The 18,281-nt window shown below is 40.3% G+C and overlaps 1 protein-coding gene across 2 annotated transcripts; it reads left to right on the top strand.

Annotated features, from left to right (window-relative positions):
- The first annotated feature begins 6,784 nt into the window (after positions 1-6,784).
- Positions 6,785-17,791, top strand: LOC129828650 (uncharacterized). Of its 2 annotated transcripts, none has more exons than XM_055889748.1 (5): positions 6,785-7,358; positions 7,616-7,725; positions 12,843-12,980; positions 14,667-14,834; positions 15,130-17,791. In XM_055889748.1, exons 1-5 carry the CDS (start codon positions 7,286-7,288, stop codon positions 15,262-15,264), a joined length of 624 nt encoding a protein of 207 aa, XP_055745723.1. In that variant the 5' UTR covers positions 6,785-7,285; the 3' UTR covers positions 15,265-17,791. The 2 variants fall into 2 exon arrangements, with proteins under 2 accessions (XP_055745723.1, XP_055745724.1); XM_055889749.1 differs by having other exon boundaries at positions 6,792-7,358; positions 12,843-12,938.
- Positions 17,792-18,281: the final 490 nt, after the last annotated feature.

The following is an 18,281-nucleotide window of genomic DNA, read 5'->3' on the forward strand; positions in this document are numbered from 1 at the left end:
TTTCAGCCAGTTTATAGCTGTGGATGTACTACATTGTTTGAATGTTTAAATATTGGCAGGTAATCTGAAAAATATATGTAATCATTTGTCTAAAACTGACTAGCTAGCTAACAAACATACAGTGCAGATCAATTCTTCAAAGTCATTATTTTACACAATGTCTTATCACCGCACTGGCACACCATGGTTGACCAACTCCCTAACCTTTATACCATCAGAAGAGGTTCTGACTATTTATTTTACCAGGTAAGTTGACTGAGAACACATTCTCATTTACAACAACAACCTGGAGAATAGTTACAGGGGAGAGGAGGGGTGATGAATGAGCCATTTGGAAACTGGCGATGATTACGTGGACATGATGGTATGACAGCCAGATTGACAATTTAGGCAGGACACCAGGGTTAACACCCCTACTCTTACGATAAGTGCCATGGGATCTTTAATAACCACAGAGAGTCAGGACACCCATTTAACATCCCATCTGAAAGACAGCACCCTACGCAGGGCAATTTCCCCAATCATTGCCCTGGGGCATTTGGATATTTTTTTAGACCAGAGGAAAGAGTGTCTCCTACTGGCCCTCCAACACCACTTCTAGCAGCATCTGGTTTCCCATCCAGGGACCAACCCTGCTTATCTTCAGAGGCAAGCCAGCAGTGGGATGCAGGGTGGGATGCTACTGACCCCTAGAGGTAGTAGGCTACAGCTATGACCCGAAGTTACGTTTTTGTAGGAGGTTAGGAAAATTTACACAGCAGGCTAGGATAATTAACATGGCATGTTAGGAGATTTAAGTTAAGGTTAGGAAAAGGGTTAGCTAAAATGATCTCCTAACCTGCTTTGAAAAGTCACTTCCGGTCGTAGCTGTAAGCTACTCCCTCTAGTCACAAACATCACAACAAGGTTTGTGTTCATTCTTGTATTCTAATTTCTAATTCTATGATGCAAAGCTTCTTCATGAATCCTCATCCATAGACAAATGTTAGAAGACACGTTTGATTTTATCCAAACTGAAATAATAAAAAACATTCTTGGTAAAAAATAGGCACACAATAAAATCAATGTAGTTCAATGTTCAATGTAACACACTTCTCAATATAATAACATTACATTCATTGTTTTACTTTTGACCATGATGAAAGGTGTCTTCAGCCTTCCAGCGAATTACAGAACATAAATGATAAGACAAGGCCCTCTGGTGGTGTGTACCAACTATGAACTCTCTCTCTCTTGCTCTCTCTCACTATCTGTTTCTCTCACACACACTATTCACAGTGAAGAGACAGAAAAGTACAAGACGTGTTATAAATTATACTTTTTATGCAGCATAAGTCACTACAACATTTGGCATTCTCACAATAAACTGACTTGGTAAATAACATATTATATTCTGAATAAAATACACAAGTTCATATTCAAATGGGCAACTGGAAATAACTTCAGCAGCAAAATTATGAAAACTTAAACCCCCTTTTTTTTTTTGCAGACAGCCACCCACTACAAGTGAATGCAGTCTGGGGACATGGTGGATCCCAGGTTGTGCCAGAAGGTGTTATGGCTTTGTTTGGTGAGATCACATGTCTTATCGAGTTTGGTCAAGCTGAAATGGAGATCTTGAGAAAATGGGCACCTGCCTCCTGGGTTGCATCACTTCCTGTGACCCTTTTTGTTTTGTTTCGTTTGTATGTCTCTGGTTTTAACCAGCATGATTTTTAAAGCTAAAAGTAAAAGAACATGAGCTTAAAGTAAAATAACAAATGACAACACTGAAGTAAGAATGTGAACTGAGAACATGCTAGAACTTTGATTTGCAACTTATGTGGAGAAAATCAAGCCTAAGAAAATAAGACCTTGAAGCTGTCCTTTTCAACGTTGTGACACATACATCACACTGCATTGTAGTCATGACTCAAAATGTGATACAATTTTATTTTGACACAGTGTATTTGGCCTAGATTTGGAAATTAATCTTGAGACAGGTCTCCCTTGTGAAAGGGGGAAAACATCTCTATGGAATTTCTGTACTTGTAAAAGATAACTACAAAAACCTCAAAAAGCCAATTCTCACACAAGTCTCCAAAGCTGAACTGCTAATCAGGTCCTTGCTGTGTAGGCCGTAGATGGGCAGCCAGGTCACCCCTGATACAAATCAGTACTTGACATAGGAGATGACATGGAAACCAGGCACTAGGGGCAACAGCTGTTTTTTATTTTTTTTTATTTAACTAGGCAAGTCACTTAAGAACTAATTATTTTTTACAATGATGGCCTACACCAGCCAAACCCAGACGACACTGGGCCAATTGTGCGCCACCCTTTGGGACTCTCAATCACAGCCGGTTGTGATACAGCCTGGAATCGAACCAGGGTGTCTGTAGTGATGTCTCTAGCACTGAGATACAGTGCCACTCGGGAGGCCTAAAGCAGGTTTCAGTTACCTTCAAGTAGATTTCAGTTTTGCTAGGTCATGAAAGGAACAGAATACCAATTGGAGAGAAACACAGGAGAGGACAACAGAATGCTTACCATTTAACTTGGGTAAGGATTGGACAGTCAATTTAGAATGTGCTGAATCCTAACTTGAGATGAGTATCTAGATATGTGCGTAAAACGTAAATGTTCCCTATCTGTTCTTCACATCAAAGCATGGTTAAGTTCAGAATGGACTGTGCTGCTCACCCTGGCCAGCGTGTCTCCTTCGTCTCTCCTGATCACTCACTGTCCATGTCTGCCTGCAGGGGAAAGAGAGATTCACACCATTGGAGAGAGGAGAAAGGCCAAATATCCAAGTAGGCCAAATATCTCAGTGTCAACGCAGATCAACACAATGCACTTGTACTATCTGAACGTCTTGTTTTTGTTCACTAACTGGAAGGAATAACCAGCATCAGAGAGTTGCAACGCTAGGGTTGTGGGTTCGATTCCCACGGGGGACGAGTACAAGAATGTATACACTCAGTACTGTAAGTCGCTCTGGATAAGAGTGTCTGACAAATGACTTAAATGTATGTGTCCAAGTGTTTGTGTGAGGTAGGGTGAACAAGCATATACACGAGTGCTTGGACACATACATTTATTAAGTAATTTGTGTGCAGAGGGAGAAACAGACAATCAGAGGACAAGAAGGGAGGTCACGGGACCACAACTAAGGCTGCATTCATAACAAGTGGGAAACTCTCACAATGCTACTTGTAAACCGGGAGGAACGAGTTGTGTGTGTTCATGTGCTTTGAACTCGTTGAGAACGGCGATTGGCTGATGGCAAACAAGCTGTGTCAACCATAAACTAAAGGTACAGCTATCACGTTCAAAAACGATATCAATATATCAATGTTTTTAATAAATGATGTTTTGTTGTTGCATTTAACTGTCGGAAATGCTGTATTCCCTGTGTCCTCTGTGTTCTCTGTGTCCCCTGAACCCTGTATTCCCCTGTGTTCCCTGTGTCCTCTGTGTTCTCTGTGTCCCCTGAACCCTGTATCCCCCTGTGTTCCCTGTGTCCTCTGTGTTCTCTGTGTCCCCTGAACCCTGTATCCCCCTGTGGTCCCTGTGTCCTCTGTATTCCCTGTGTCCTCTGTATTCCCTGTGTCCCCTGTATTCCCCTGTGTCCTCTGTATTCCCTGTGTTCTCTGTGTCCCCTGAACCCTGTATCCCCCTGTGTCCTCTGTATCCCCTGTGTTCTCTGTATTCCCTGTGTCCTCTGTATCCCCGTGTCCTCTGTATTCCCTGTGTCCTCTGTATTCCCTGTGTCCTCTGTATTCCCCGTGTCCTCTGTATCCCCTGTGTCCTCTGTATTCCCCGTGTCCTCTGTATCCCCTGTGTCCTCTGTATTCCCTGTGTCCTATGTATCCCCTCTGTCCTATGTATTCCCTGTGTCCTCTGTATCCCCTGTGTCCTCTGTATTCCCTGTATCCCCTGTGTCCTCTGTATTCCATGTGTCCTCTGTATCCCCTGTGTCCTCTGTATCCCCTGTGTCCTCTGTATTCCCTGTGTCCTCTGTATTCCCTGTGTCCTCTGTATCTCCTGAGTTCTCTGTATTCCCTGTGTCCTCTGTATCCCCTGTGTCCTCTGTATTCCCTGTGTTCTCTGTATTCCCTGTGTTCTCTGTATCCCTGTGTCCTCTGTATTCCCCGTGTCCTCTGTATTCCCTGTGTTCTCTGTATTCCCTGTGTTCTCTGTATTCCCTGTGTCCTCTGTATCTCCTGAGTTCTCTGTATCTCCTGAGTTCTCTGTATCTCCTGTTATCTCTGTATTCACGGTGTCCTCTGTATCTCCTGAGTTCTCTGTATTCCCTGTACCCTCTGTGTCCTCTGTATCCCCTGTATTCCCTGTGTCCTCTGTAACCTCAGAGATGACGTACAATGGTTCCAAACGTCAACCCCACACATCCTGTGCCAGCACTTGGCCTCCAGTATAAAGAACATGTTGTTTTGTACAGCACTAAGAACACAAAAGGACATATTTCGTTACTTAGTCTCCACCTTGCTAAAAAAAAAAGGGATCATGGGGAGAGGACAATCTCCCCCAAGGCCCAAGGAAGGGGTGACTGACGCACAGACATTGTGGAGACACGTGATTGGTTCCCCATTACTCACACCATCCCTTCACATGGTTCATATTAGATGCACATTCACCTATGGAAACAATGTTCTCTTCTGACCTCCTTGGCCCTATTCTCTTTCTGATATTCTGCATAGCAGCAGGGACATGTTGTTGGTCTATGGAGATTGCATGGCTGTGTGCTCAATTTTATACACCCGTCAGCAACTAATTTTAAGGGGTGTCCACATACTTCTGTATATAGTGTAATTTCCAAAATATCTCATGTGTGTCCAGTAGGCTGCGCCTCATTCACAACCTGGAAAAGTTTTTATCTTCAGTAAAAAAATCTTAAATTACAGACGGGGAAGGTCTGTAACATAGCCAAACACATATTTTTTTAGCAAAGGTTTCTGAGGTAGTATTTTGTTGTGGAGAGCACAGAGCACACGCTGCCCAGCACACTCTCTCTCATTAGGCGCGCTCTGGCATTCGGAAAGAACAACCTTGCAGTAGAATCGAACAGCCTGGACTGAGTGGTAGACGTAACATAGTAAACGTAACTCCAGAGATGTAATGTAACGTTTTGTATTAATTTACTTTATTTTTATTTAACCTTTATTTAACTAGGCAAGTCAGTTAACTTCTTATGGCTGCAGGGGCAGTATTGAGTAGCTTGGATGAAAGGTGCACAGAGGTTCCCAGAGTAAACGGCCTGCTCCTCAGTCATAGTTGCTAATATATGCATATTATTATTAGTATTGGATAGAAAACACTCTGAAGTTTCTAAAACTGTTTGAATTATGTATGTGAGTATAACAGAACTCATATGGCAGGCAAAAGCCAGAAGAAATCCAAACAGGAAGTGGAAATTCTGAGGCTGGTAGATTTTTAACCAAGCTCCCATTGAAATCACAGCGAGATATGGATGAGTTTTCACTTCCTACGGCTTCCTCTAGATGTCAACAGTCTGTAGAACTTTGTCTGATGACTCTACTGTGAAGGGGGGCCGGATGAGAGGATAATTAGTGAGGTCTACCATGAGGTGACCATTCTTTGACCATGCGCGTTCACATGAGAGGGAGCTCCATTCCATCGCTCATCTGAAGTCAATGTAATTCTCCGGTTGGAACGTTATTCAAGATTTATGTTAAAAACATTCTAAAGATTGATTCAATACATCGTTTGACATGTTTCTATCGACTGTTACGGAACTTTTGGACATTTCGTCAGGTTTTAGTGAACGCGCTTCCCTGACGTTGGATTTGTATACCAAACACACAACAAAAATAGCTATTTGGACATAAATGATGGACATTACCGAAAAAAACGAAAATTTCTTGTGGAAGTGGGAGTCCTGGGAGCGCATTCCGATGAAGATCAGCAAAGGTAAGTGAAGATTTATAATGCTTTTTATGAGTTTTGTTGACTGCACTATTTGGGCGGGTAACTGTATGGCTTGCTTTTGTGGCTGAACGCTGTTTTCAGATGATTGAATATTGTATTTTGCCGTAAAGCTTTTTGAAATCTGACACAGCGGTTGCATTAAGAACAAGTGTATCTTTAATTCTATGTAAAACATGTATCTTTCATCAAAGTTTATGATGAGTATTTCTGTTATTTGACGTGGCTCTCTGCAATTTCTCCGGATATTTTGGAGGCATTTCTGAACATGGCGCCAATGTAAACAGAGGTTTTTGGATATAAATATGAACTTTATCGAACAAGACATATATGTATTGTGTAATATGAAGTCCTATGAGTGTCATCTGATGAAGATCATCATAGGTTAGTGATTCATTTTATCTCTATTTGTGCTTTTTGTGACTCCTCTCTTTGGCTGGAAAAATGGCAGAATTTTTCTTTGAGTTGGTGGTGACCTAACATAATCGTTTGTGGTGCTTTCGCTGAAAAGCCTATTTGAAATCGGACACTTTGGTGGGATTAACAACAAGATTACCTTTAAAATGGTATGAGACATGTATGTTTGGCGCCCTGCACTTTCACTGGCTGTTGTCATATCGATCCGTATCGATCCAGTTAACGGGATTGCAACCATAAGAAGTTTTTAAGAACAAATTCGTATTTACAATGACGGGTTGCTGTCATACCTGGTCCATAGACTGCTTTTTTTTAAAAACATGTAATTTTGGAATTTGGGTAAACTATCCCTTTAAATAACCTTCTGTCTCATGTGACCATACCCCCCCCCCCCCCCCAGAAAAATTAATGTTGTAAAAAATTATAATATAATTAACACCTATCTTTTCCCACTAGCACTGACTTTGCTGATAAATACTTTGTTGAGGGAAATGTACTTGATACGATTGTGATGGGTTGTTGTCTCGCCTAGCTATCTTAAAATGAATACACTAATTGTAAGTCACTCTGGATAAGAGCGTCTGCTAAATGACTCAAATTTTACTCACGTAAAATAAAATATATTTTTTAAAGTTTATCGTACTAATTTGAGTATCCTGATTTAAGTTTACTATGTTACGTCTAGTCTATGAGACCAGGGTGAATCGAAGCAGCAAGATAGGTGGCAGAATCCTGCAGTTTAACTGGATTTAACAACAGTATGGGGCTCTGTCCTCGAATGAAGAGGAAGCTAATCGATTTATTTTAATCTTCTTGGTTTGGACAGGAGTAGCCTAATATCATGTAAATGAAAGCCAACATTTTTATGTGGGCCGTTTACATAGCGGCAATACGTTTACATGCTGATTGATTTTCGTTCAAGATGTCTTCATCTGCGTCTACAACTGTCCCAACTGCGCTGACAGCGGATCAGCTAACGGTCATCGTGGCCTCCGGTGAGTGATGGCAGTCAACACAAAAACTTAAGTAGACTGCTGCTAAACCACGAACATATATATTCAGTCTACATAAACCTGTTGCTCTGATCCAGGACTGGCTAACTGTTGATCGTTTAGGTTATGTATGTTTTGCATGTGTTTATAAATACACATTTAAAAGGAATCATGTATAACCTATATGTTTACATTAATGCCAGATATGTTTTATAAAGCTTCTTAGTCACGTCTGTGTTCTTGTTGCCTCATTTCTGTAGTGTCCTGCCTGGTGTTCTTCGTAGTGATTCTCATGCTCCTGGTGGTCTTGTACAGGAAAGACCCTTTCTGCTGCAGGGTGTCGAACTACCAGGCCAACCAGCACTGTACAGTAAGGATATAAGTAGCTCGGTTGGTAGGACATGGCACTTGCAATTCTAGGATAGTCGTTTCGAATCCCGGGACCACCCATACGCAAAAATGTATGCAGCATGACTATGAGTCTATAAGTTGCTTTGGATAAAAGCTCATTTCTATATTATTGTTATAAACAGGGATAACATATTATAAACGCCTAATGTATATTAATACCCTCTCTGATGCAGGGTCATCCAACACTATACAGGAAGGCTATGCATGTTATACATGTGTAATTAACAGGGAGACGTGTTATAAACGCCTAGTGTATATTGTACACATAAAGACCCATGTACAGTAAGGACATAAACACCTTACAAATGTGATATAAACATCTATAGTGTTTACCCTAATCTCATCACTAAGGTCATTTACAAGTGGCTATAGCGGTATTATACATGTGCTATAACCCCTTATTTTAAGGCTGCAAGGTCAGGCCTTACCAGGGAGCTCATTATCATTACAAACCCGGGTCTCTGGCGTGAAAGGCAAACACCCTCCGCATCGCAACCAATAGGGTTAACCCACTTGGTGGGAATGTAACGTGGATCATATAGCGAAGATCGCTACAATATCATCAACATGTTCACCAGCTGGGAGCCTGATTACAGTAACAGGAGTCTGGTAAACGAGGCTAGAGAAACATCCATAAACCATTATGTAAACACTGAGACAAAACAATATGAACACAGGTACAATAGAGTACTATAAACTCTTTGGAACTTTGTATAAATGTGTAATAATGGATTTCAGTAACCAATAAGAGCGAGATGTGATAAAGGAGAATGATGTGATTATACATTTGCTGTTTTTGTGCTCTAGCATGAAACATTCACAAGTTAGTTCAGGTGAAGAGAGATTCCTGTTTGTTTTTCTGCAGCAAGCAGACCAGACCTTATGGGCCCTGGTCGAAAGTAATGCAGTATACGGGCTATTCTACAGACGTGCTGCAAATTGGGGGTTGGAAATCAATTTAAATTTGTATCGTATTTCTCCCAAACTTTCAGCACACATCTTCCAACATATCTCAAGTAGACATATACTATTCACACACTTTGTTTTTTATTGCATATTTGAAATATTTACCTGAATTCATTACCACCCCACTAAATTTGTTACAACATAAACAAAGTGGAAAAGTTTAAATAAAGGGAGAACTGTGTACAGTAGTGATCATTTTGATTAACCTTCTATTACAGATTAGAAATGTTATTAGCGTACCAAATTAAGAAAATAGTAAAAGCATGACTTTTAACCAGATTTTCAAAACCTTTAAATTTAATTTAGAGAAATATAATCTCTGTTATTCTCTGTAAAATGTTCCATGTTGATTGTATGAATCTGAAACTTGTAGATGTAATTAAATATGCATCTAGCTAATTATGTTGTTAGATGTGGAAATGATCCCTTTACCTATCTTTTTTTTGGCAAAATAACAAGCGTTTTGGTGACAAGTGTCAATCATAGAGATAAATAGAGGACTCTAGCTGGAAATAACCAATGTTCCCTCTAAACTGCGCGTTTCGGTGGACATGCAGCTCCCCCGCAGATTGCAGTGCAGAAGAAATATCAGCCTGCGCAGAGAAGCACGAGATTGAACTTCACTCAACTTTCTAGAGTTTTCCCCGTTAGTTAACACTACCAACGTTTCCCTTTACTGTGGTAATTGGGATCGAATCAACGCAATATTAGCCACTTTCAATGCAATATACTGAAACAAAACTAACTATGCAAGAGATGTTGTTGTAGGCAGAACACAGCAGAGTAGACTTTTATTTTATTGACAGGCACGACTCATGCCTGTACTCTACACAGACTGGTGCGCCATAACCAATCAGAGCTGCAGTAGGCCTTTATGCAAATAGACCATTGCCATATGTGGATCTGTGCCATTCACTTTGAACTGGACTGTTTTTACAGCATGAGCGATCGTGAGTAGATGCGTTTATTTTGAGATCAAAGCGAGAGCTAACGTGTGCACGACGTGTGCACATGTGTACATATAATGTACACATGTGCACACGTTGCTAACATATGTACACATGTGCACACGTTGCTAACATATGTACACATGTGCACACGTCGCTAACGTGCACACATTACGTGACGTGTGTAAAACACCCATGGATATGGTCGGTGTCAGTAAACATCTGCAAAAAAGCGTAATGAAATTGAACTAATTCTTATTTACAGTGACGGCCTACACCAACCAAACCCAGATGACACTGGGCCAATTGTGCGCCACCCTATGGGACTCCCAAACACAGCCGGAGGTGATACAGCCTGGATTCAAACCAGGGACTGTAGTGACACCTCTTGTTCTGAAATGCAGTGCCTTAGAACGCTGCACCACTAGGGAGCCCTTAACCTGTTTATCAACTTCTCATTCAGATAAGGAGGTGATGCTGGAAACCACTTTTCAAAATAAAACGCATAATCATTTCCATACCAAATTATGTCTGTCTCAAAATACAACACTTAAGACACTTAAGACAAAAAAAAAGCTCTTTACCTGGCTCGCTTTTCAAAGATGTCTAGAAATGTACAGGTTTTGTGTTCTTGTTGGAAGCAATCACTCCCCTATTGCTGACTACAAATGATCTATAACTGGGCTAATAACTCACTAACTAGCAAAGGATATGAACAAATGTGACTCACCACCTGGATTCAGTCTTACGTAGCAACATTTGAAATTGTGTTTTTTACATTGGATAAAAGTAGAGATTCAGAGCTAGAAAATGGTATATCATACACTGCATTTGAGGAAAAATGGGAAAGTAATTCTGCTTTGAAGGTTGATCAACTTGTAAACTCACTTTTGAGAAAATGGCCTTTGAATGTTTTGGTATCTAGTGAAGAGCTCCTCTTTGTCTACACCCATTCAGCATTGCTCACACCCTCTTAATGTCAAGCCCTGCATGTTTTTTTTCAAAAGTCTCATGGAATGCAGCCCTACATTGAACACCACACATTGGCTGAATGATAGAACAGCTATTTCCATGTTAAAATGTTATGGGATGTATTTTCTCCATTGTTTTTGATGGTAAGCCACTGGTAGGCCTACATTATGAACAAATAGCCACAGTAGCCTACTTGGCCACTGTTAAAACTGTAACTTAAAGTGGGTACAGCCTCAGTGTTCACTGTGCCGGAAGTTGCACAGAATTTTCACAACGTTCAAGTTTGCGCTTAGCAGACCTGAAATTTGTTCATTGACGAAAAAAATTAGAGGGAACATTGGATATAACTCGTTTTAGTATAGAGATTGCCAATGTGGGCATCCACTATTTAAAAGTAGTCAACTGGGTGGGGATTCCTATGGGTTGGGAGTGATCAGCCAATGATCAGACAGCATTGTCTTCTTCAAATTGGGATGCCTATGGTTTGTAAACCAAAAACTAAGGCACTATCCAGGAGCCAAGACCAAGATTTATGCCAGGACATTGGTCCCAAGATCCAGACGCAGTGAGTTGGGATATGACAAGTAAAAACATTTGTTTATGTGGTCTCAGGACCACTAGATCAAGAGTCTATGGGCCCTTTCTTCAATTGTAAGAAACTCAAGTAAACTGGAGCACAGTACAGTAGAGCACAGTCCTATAGTGTACAGTACAGCAGAGTACAGTGCAGTACAGTCCTTTAGAGTACAGTAGATTAGGGTACATCACAGTACAGTAGAGCACAGTCCTATAGTGTACAGTACAGTAGAGTAGATTATTTATTTATTTAATTTATCTAGGCAAGTCAGTTAAGAACAAATTCTTATTTACAATGACAGCCTACCCCAGCCAAACCCTAGTGGCTGCAGTGGCTGTTTTAAAAGGTTTACGTGAATAATATTTCCCTGTGCAACTCTGTATTCTGTATTTGGTATGATACAGAGCTGAGAGAGCAAGCAGTGCACAGCTCAGTTGATAAGGTTAAGTTTATTACCCCCTGCTTTTTGTATCCATATTTTTCTCCCCTATTGAGAATGCAACCACAGATAAACTCTCCTTTGATCTATTGTTTGGTTGTATCAAAAACATTGTTATTCTTCTGTTAATATACGGCAGTTTTTTATTCAACCATATGTAACAGTTTTAACTTTACGTCCGTCCCCTCGCCCCTACCCGGGCTCGAACCAGGGACCCTCTGCACACATCAACAACAGTCACCCACGAAGCATCGTTACCCATCGCTCCACAAAATCCGCGGCCCTTGCAGAGCAAGGGGAACCACTACTTCAAGGTCTCAGAGCAAGTGACGTCACCGATTGAAAGGCTATTTGCGCGCACCACCGCTAACTAGCTAGCCATTTCACATCCGTTACACATAGGCTACTCATCTGAGAACCTTTCATGAGTGTGTTTTTCCTTTGCATCACATGCTAGTCATTTGCAGTGAAGGCCATCCTCCAGCCCCGTTTGCCTCCCACTCCTTTCCTTCCACTCATTCAAGCCAAACATGTTCAATATTAACATTGAAAATATCAGCACTGTTGCTTTGTAAAACCAGTATTAGTTGATTATATTACAAATTATGCTGTGATATTATGGAGGCTGCCAGGGGATTGTGTGCGCACAATGATGTCTCATGTTAAAATCCATATACCGTTATCAGTAGGGAACCATGACACTGCAACAGAGTGTCAGAGCCGAGACAGAGGGATAAAGAAAGAGACGGTTGGATCTAACTGTAGAATTTGGCAAAGGCATTTTCCATTGTATGGTTGATTGTGCATAACATGCATCAGATCAGGAGAACAGCTCTGGTAGCCCTTAACAAGACTGATTCTAATTTAGTGGAGTATATTATTGGGCTTGAAGAAAATATAATTATAGCTCTATAGACAAGTTACTCAATCACCGCCTAGTAACCTGGCTTGAGGTTAATTCATTGGAGATTTGTATTGAACTGTTGTCATGCCTTTGTTGTAGCTGCTACGTTACTAATTGTAAAGATAGAATAAAACAGAATAGAGCATATTAGAATAGAACAGAATAGAATAACTTAATTTTACACTGACTAAACTTTGGTAAGATATAAGACAATTTTCCACTGTAGTGTAGACAGACTTTAACCAGTCTTCCCTCTTCTCTCCCTACCCAGGATGCTGCACCCCAGTACAACAGAAGACAGTCTCTAGTGGTGTCTCCCTACGATGAACATACTGCTGCCATGGCCCACGGAAACATTGGATCCCAGGTGAAAAAAAGCCTCCCTCTTTACATAGTAGGGGAGAGTGGGGTAAGTTTAGCCATTTTGTTCATTCAGCATCACTCTGTCAAGGGAAATATGGTATTCTTTCTAACAAAGATATCTACATATATTTCAGGATGTTGTGTATACCTGGTAATAATCAGAATACATGTAAACTTTACAGTTTTGAAAACATAGCTTGTCCAAAGAAAGTGATCTTTCATCATAACTTACTCAGGGTATGGGGTAAGTTGAGCCACGGGACAGGGTAAGTTAAGCCGCCTACACATTTCTGTACTGAATGAAATATTACCACTACTTTTTAAAAACCGTGTCTATCTTTATTTCCCCAACACAATCACAATCATATTTTAGCCCTCTAGACTCTATTGTCTAAGCCTGTGGGGTTCTACTAAGCTAACATATGGAATTGTTTTAAGGTGGCCATACCAAGGATCATTTAGCTATTTGATTTAGAATTTTACGACCCCTTTAGGTATCCCAAATGTATTTTTTTATTTTTTTTGATGGAACATTGAATTTGGCCTTACTGGTATTATCCTATAGAAATGAAATGAATAACAGATTCATATATGGAAAAACAGATGTCCAATATCTGAGAGATTAAATAAAGATCAGGAGAAGTATTTGTTTTTACACATATTTAGCCCCTTTTTTAGGCACTAAACTACTTCCACACAGTATGTACTTCCATTCATTTTTTAAACTGGTACTGGGCTACCTTCAGGCGAGTCTTGTGAGGCGTTTCTTGGTGTTCTAGAGAAAAACAACCCACATGTACTGTACATGTAATGAAAGAGTCACCTTTCCATAGAGGGGTCATATTAGTGTGTAGCCCAAAACGTTTGGACGCTACAGACAGAAGTTGGCAGATCGGCGGTACCGACTTCAGACGAGTCTAGTGATGCTTGTGGGGGTTGTAGAGCAAAACCACAATAGAGATCTCTAGCCTAACAGACAGATTTTTATGGGGATTTTTTTTATTACGCTAATTATATTTCCACGTGGGGAAATGGACTCAAGAGGGTTTTAACACAGGCTTAACACCTAATAAACACTTTATACTTTTTTTAAACACTTTTAACACAGGCAAGGCCCTGTTGTTACCTCATATCCCAGCGATAATGCCTGGGGAAGAAAACATTTCAATTTGCTCAATTTGACTCAAACTATTGACTCAAATTACCACATGGCCATTGGCTCAATTTACCCTAAGGCAAACATTTTAACTATATTAGCCCACACAGCTACAAGGTTGCACTTTCATGCTAGGTTTAGGACCTCATATTGAAGCTTATAGAGAAGCTTGTTTTTTGTACCTAACTTGCTTAAACACTTTTTCCATGTGGTTACTTCCTCCACAAACTCCATGAAATTATGACCTCTTCCTAAATATTTGGGGAAATTATACATTTTGTGTATGATTTACTAGAAACAAGGTTGGCTCAACTTACCCCACACTCCCCTATTACGCATAGAGATGTAGGTATTAATCAATTCATTTACTTCTCCCTTTTATAATCTCTATTTAAAAACCATCTGAGCTGCTTTCACATTGTTATTGATGCCCAGTGCCGTTTGTAATTAGGCTGCATTTACACAGGCAGCCCAATTCTGATCTTTTTCCACTAACTGGTCTTTTGACGAATCAGATCAACTCTTGAAAAATAGAAAAAGTGATATCATATCAACATGTTTGGTGTGTGTCTGCAGCTTCCAGGGAGGCTGTTTATCATCGGTAAGCCCAGCAGCTATCACCTGGATGGGATCCTGCCCCGCCTTCCGTCCTACGAGAGCGTCCGTAAGAAGGACCGTCAGAGACAGATTCACTCTATGATAGCCGACCGCTTTGGTATCAGCCCCACACAGTCTGAAACGGAGGTCAGTCACTCCTCTGTTCTGGACCTATTTTTATTATGTATTGTTCACTGCATATGTAAATATTGTCATTGATTTATTCAAGCCTTATTTTACCATGTAAGTTGACTGAGAACACATTCTTATTTACATCAATGAAATTGTGGAAGGATGTTGCAGGGCTCCCTTGTAAAAGAGACCTTGCTCTCAATGGGAATCCCTGTTGAGATCAAGGTCAAATAAAAATAAATATATTCATACATAGAATATTTATTTATTACAGTAAATATGATCTCCTAAAATGTCTCTGTACCTACAGCCTCCTCCGACGTATGAGGAGACTCTTCGCCAGTCCATGATCATCTCCTCTGAAGACCTTCAGTCTGAGGCATTTCCCTCAGACCTCCCTCTCTCCACCTCTAACTCCAGCCTTGAACACACAAGTAGACAGTAGATGCAGCCCCGTCACCCTACCACCCTATTCAGAGCCCGACCCGGGAACCCCTCTCTGTCTAGACCAGGAGGTATTTGAGGGCCGGAACACTACTGGTTTTCAACTTCGCATTTTAACTAGAGACTCATGTTTCTACCCTTTGCAAGAGAAAAGAAGACGAATCAACAAAGAAAGAGACATTGTCATGATAATGCATGAGTCAGTTTCACTCAGAGTTTGTCCTCCTGAGACTAACGCTCTCAACTCTGACTGTCGTCTGTTGGTGTAGTGAGTGATTTTAACATGACTGTATGCTGTAAATGGCTTGATATCCTGCCACTGGCAATGATATCCTTTATCAGCTAAATAATCAAATCAGCCTACATTTCAAACTCTAGACATGCTCGGGTGTGTGGAAAGAAGATGTCCGCACCTCACAAGCAGACATATTATGCTTCATCACAACGTCCAATGTTGTAGACAACCACAAAACAAGGACATTGTCTCGGGTTGAATGTGTTAATGAAAAATCTAAATCTTGTTGTTTCAAAAGAACACCGAGCTATGAATACCCAGCTACCTGACATGTGATGCTGACGGCTTTGAGTGTAGGGCCAGACCAGAGAGCTGTTGTGGTTGAACACATCACTAATTATTAACACTGCTGAGACAGACAATGTTTATGTTCCAAATGGCAGCCTAATCCCCATGTAGTGCACTACATAGGAAATAGGGTCGCATTTGAGACACAATCAAAGTGTCAACTGTCAGGGACAGTTGACCAGGGACTGTTTTGTCTTAACTCAGGTCAAACTAACTATACACAGAGAAACTCACCATGACCCTGACGTTTTATGACCCTGACGTTCTTTATATATTTTTTGCACTGTCGTTTAGGGGCTCGTAAGTAAGAATTTCACTGTAAGGTCTACTACACCTGTTGTACTCGGCGCATGTGACTAATACAATTTGATTTGATTTACCTCCTGGGCTAAACTGGAATGGGTTTGTCAATGTGTTTAGACTGAGATACACTATGTAACTATGCAAAACATTCATATTATGTGTGGCCCAAATCAAACAAACATATGAAAGTAATAGTTATTAAATAGCTGAACCAAAAAGGGTCAAATAGGTGAACTAAAGTAGATATAAATGACCTATCCGCTTTAAAAAAAGTTTTCTCTAACCACGTTTCCATAAGACAATTTTTATGCGAGTAAAGTCATACCTTATAAAATGAAATCACGACAGCTGTGATGGAAACAAGAAGTTTCAGTACAATTGTATAAATGCAGACCAGATCATTTGTTCGTTCGACATGGTGGGATCTTTTTGTGTCTGTAAAATGTATTATGCGGGAAATGGAGGTGGAAACTCATTTATGCACAAATATTGATAGAACAACCATCGTATGGAAGTAACCTTGGAGTCACGCGATGACATGGTGTGTGTGGTCCTCCCACTACAACTGGGGAATCCATGCAGTTTATTAGAATAGATGAAATAAATGATGAACTTCACAGGGTGATGAAAGTACACAGTGATCTTGATGCTCCTTTCCAATAAATATTGAGGGTCTTATTCTTGTGATCGATGCTTGACTGTCATATGACAAAAATAAATATTCTTGGTCCTATCCATAATAATCTCCTCGTGTAGACTAGCCTACCCGCACTGTATCTACAAGCTGTTGGCTAGAGCGAACGTGCCAAGACCAATGAGCCTGTCCTCCCATAGCTCCCCCCACCAGCCTCCATTGCAGGTTAGGCACATTTGCTATTTAACGTAGAGGTGAAAATGCGATGACAACACATTGAACTTTAGACTTTTATTTAGTACATGAAAACTTAAGCAAAAAATAAAATTGTGTGTGTCCTACGTCATCGCTCACTGATTTTTATTTGCAAGTCCTTTTGAATTACACTAGTGGAAAAATGTCCATATTTTCTTTATGCAATTTATTGAATATTCGCATGAAAATCTGTCACAAATTGAATGGAAAACTAGCTAGTGAGACAAATTAGTTCAGATTTGTTGTATTAACTTGATCTATATTCATCTGATAGGATTGCTATCAACCTTACTGTCAAGGTGTCAAAAGGGAACACATTTACATTTACATTTAAGTCATTTAGCAGACGCTCTTATCCAGAACACTCCTGCATCTGTTCATTGACGTTTGTTAAAGTGAGTTAATTTGGCTGTTTTTCTCTACCAGGCACAAATATGTCCATAACATAGAATAGATGGTGAGTAATGTCAGCGAAGGGAGTAGCGACCTCATTTTGACCTCTCCCTCTTTGCAGAGTTTCTCTCCCCAAACCAAATCTTCCCCTAAGCACTTACAAATCTTATAACACATACAACAGCGCTCTAAACTACAGCGCTCATCAGTTATTAGAGGGCCTCCATCAGAAGTGTTTTGACAAGCTGTCGTGTTGTGGTGAATGTACCAGGGCATTCGTAATGTATTCCACACTCCCCTGCATTCCACTGGGAGGAGTTGACATACCATCTGTAACTCAAACTCTCAAAATAAATGGCACCTAACTCACTCTACAAGTTCTGAGTAAAGTATGATCTGTAAAATACTATAAACATCCTGCCATCACACTGGGCACAGACGTCAGTCCAACTTCTAGTTTTGATTTTCATTTGGAGTTGTCAACTACTGTGAATTCAACTTCAACAACAAAACATCTCACCATGTCATTGGATTTAGGTTCAAAGTTTGGTGAAAGACAAATTCCCTTACGTTGATGACTTTTTTTCAAATTGAATCAGTTTTACACATTGTTTCATTTTTTTGTTGTTGAAATAACATAGAAACATTGATTCAACCAGTTTTTGCCCAGTGGGATGTCTATTTGGAGTTTTGTTATTCTCCAGAATGTGAATGGGTTTTACACTAAATTACAAGTCAACACCCAACGTTTCTTGAACCAGGGTAATCAACACGAAATTATGTGAGGTAGTTGGCTATAAGATAACACATAGGGCTGTGAGTTAATGATTAATGAGAGTTCTTTAGAATA

Source organism: Salvelinus fontinalis, chromosome 30, assembly GCF_029448725.1.
Source record: "Salvelinus fontinalis isolate EN_2023a chromosome 30, ASM2944872v1, whole genome shotgun sequence".
Lineage (NCBI taxonomy): Eukaryota > Metazoa > Chordata > Actinopteri > Salmoniformes > Salmonidae > Salvelinus > Salvelinus fontinalis.

What these genes read in the sequence shown, in the direction of transcription:
- LOC129828650 (XM_055889748.1), top strand. Translation starts at nt 7,286, where the DNA reads ATGTCTTCATCTGCGTCTACAACTGTCCCAACTGCGCTGACAGCGGAT. An exon ending in AGGCCAACCAGCACTGTACA is followed by an intron (nt 7,726 to 12,842) that starts GTAAGGATATAA and finishes CTCCCTACCCAG; the next exon opens with GATGCTGCACCCCAGTACAA. An exon ending in ACATAGTAGGGGAGAGTGGG is followed by an intron (nt 12,981 to 14,666) that starts GTAAGTTTAGCC and finishes GTGTGTCTGCAG; the next exon opens with CTTCCAGGGAGGCTGTTTAT.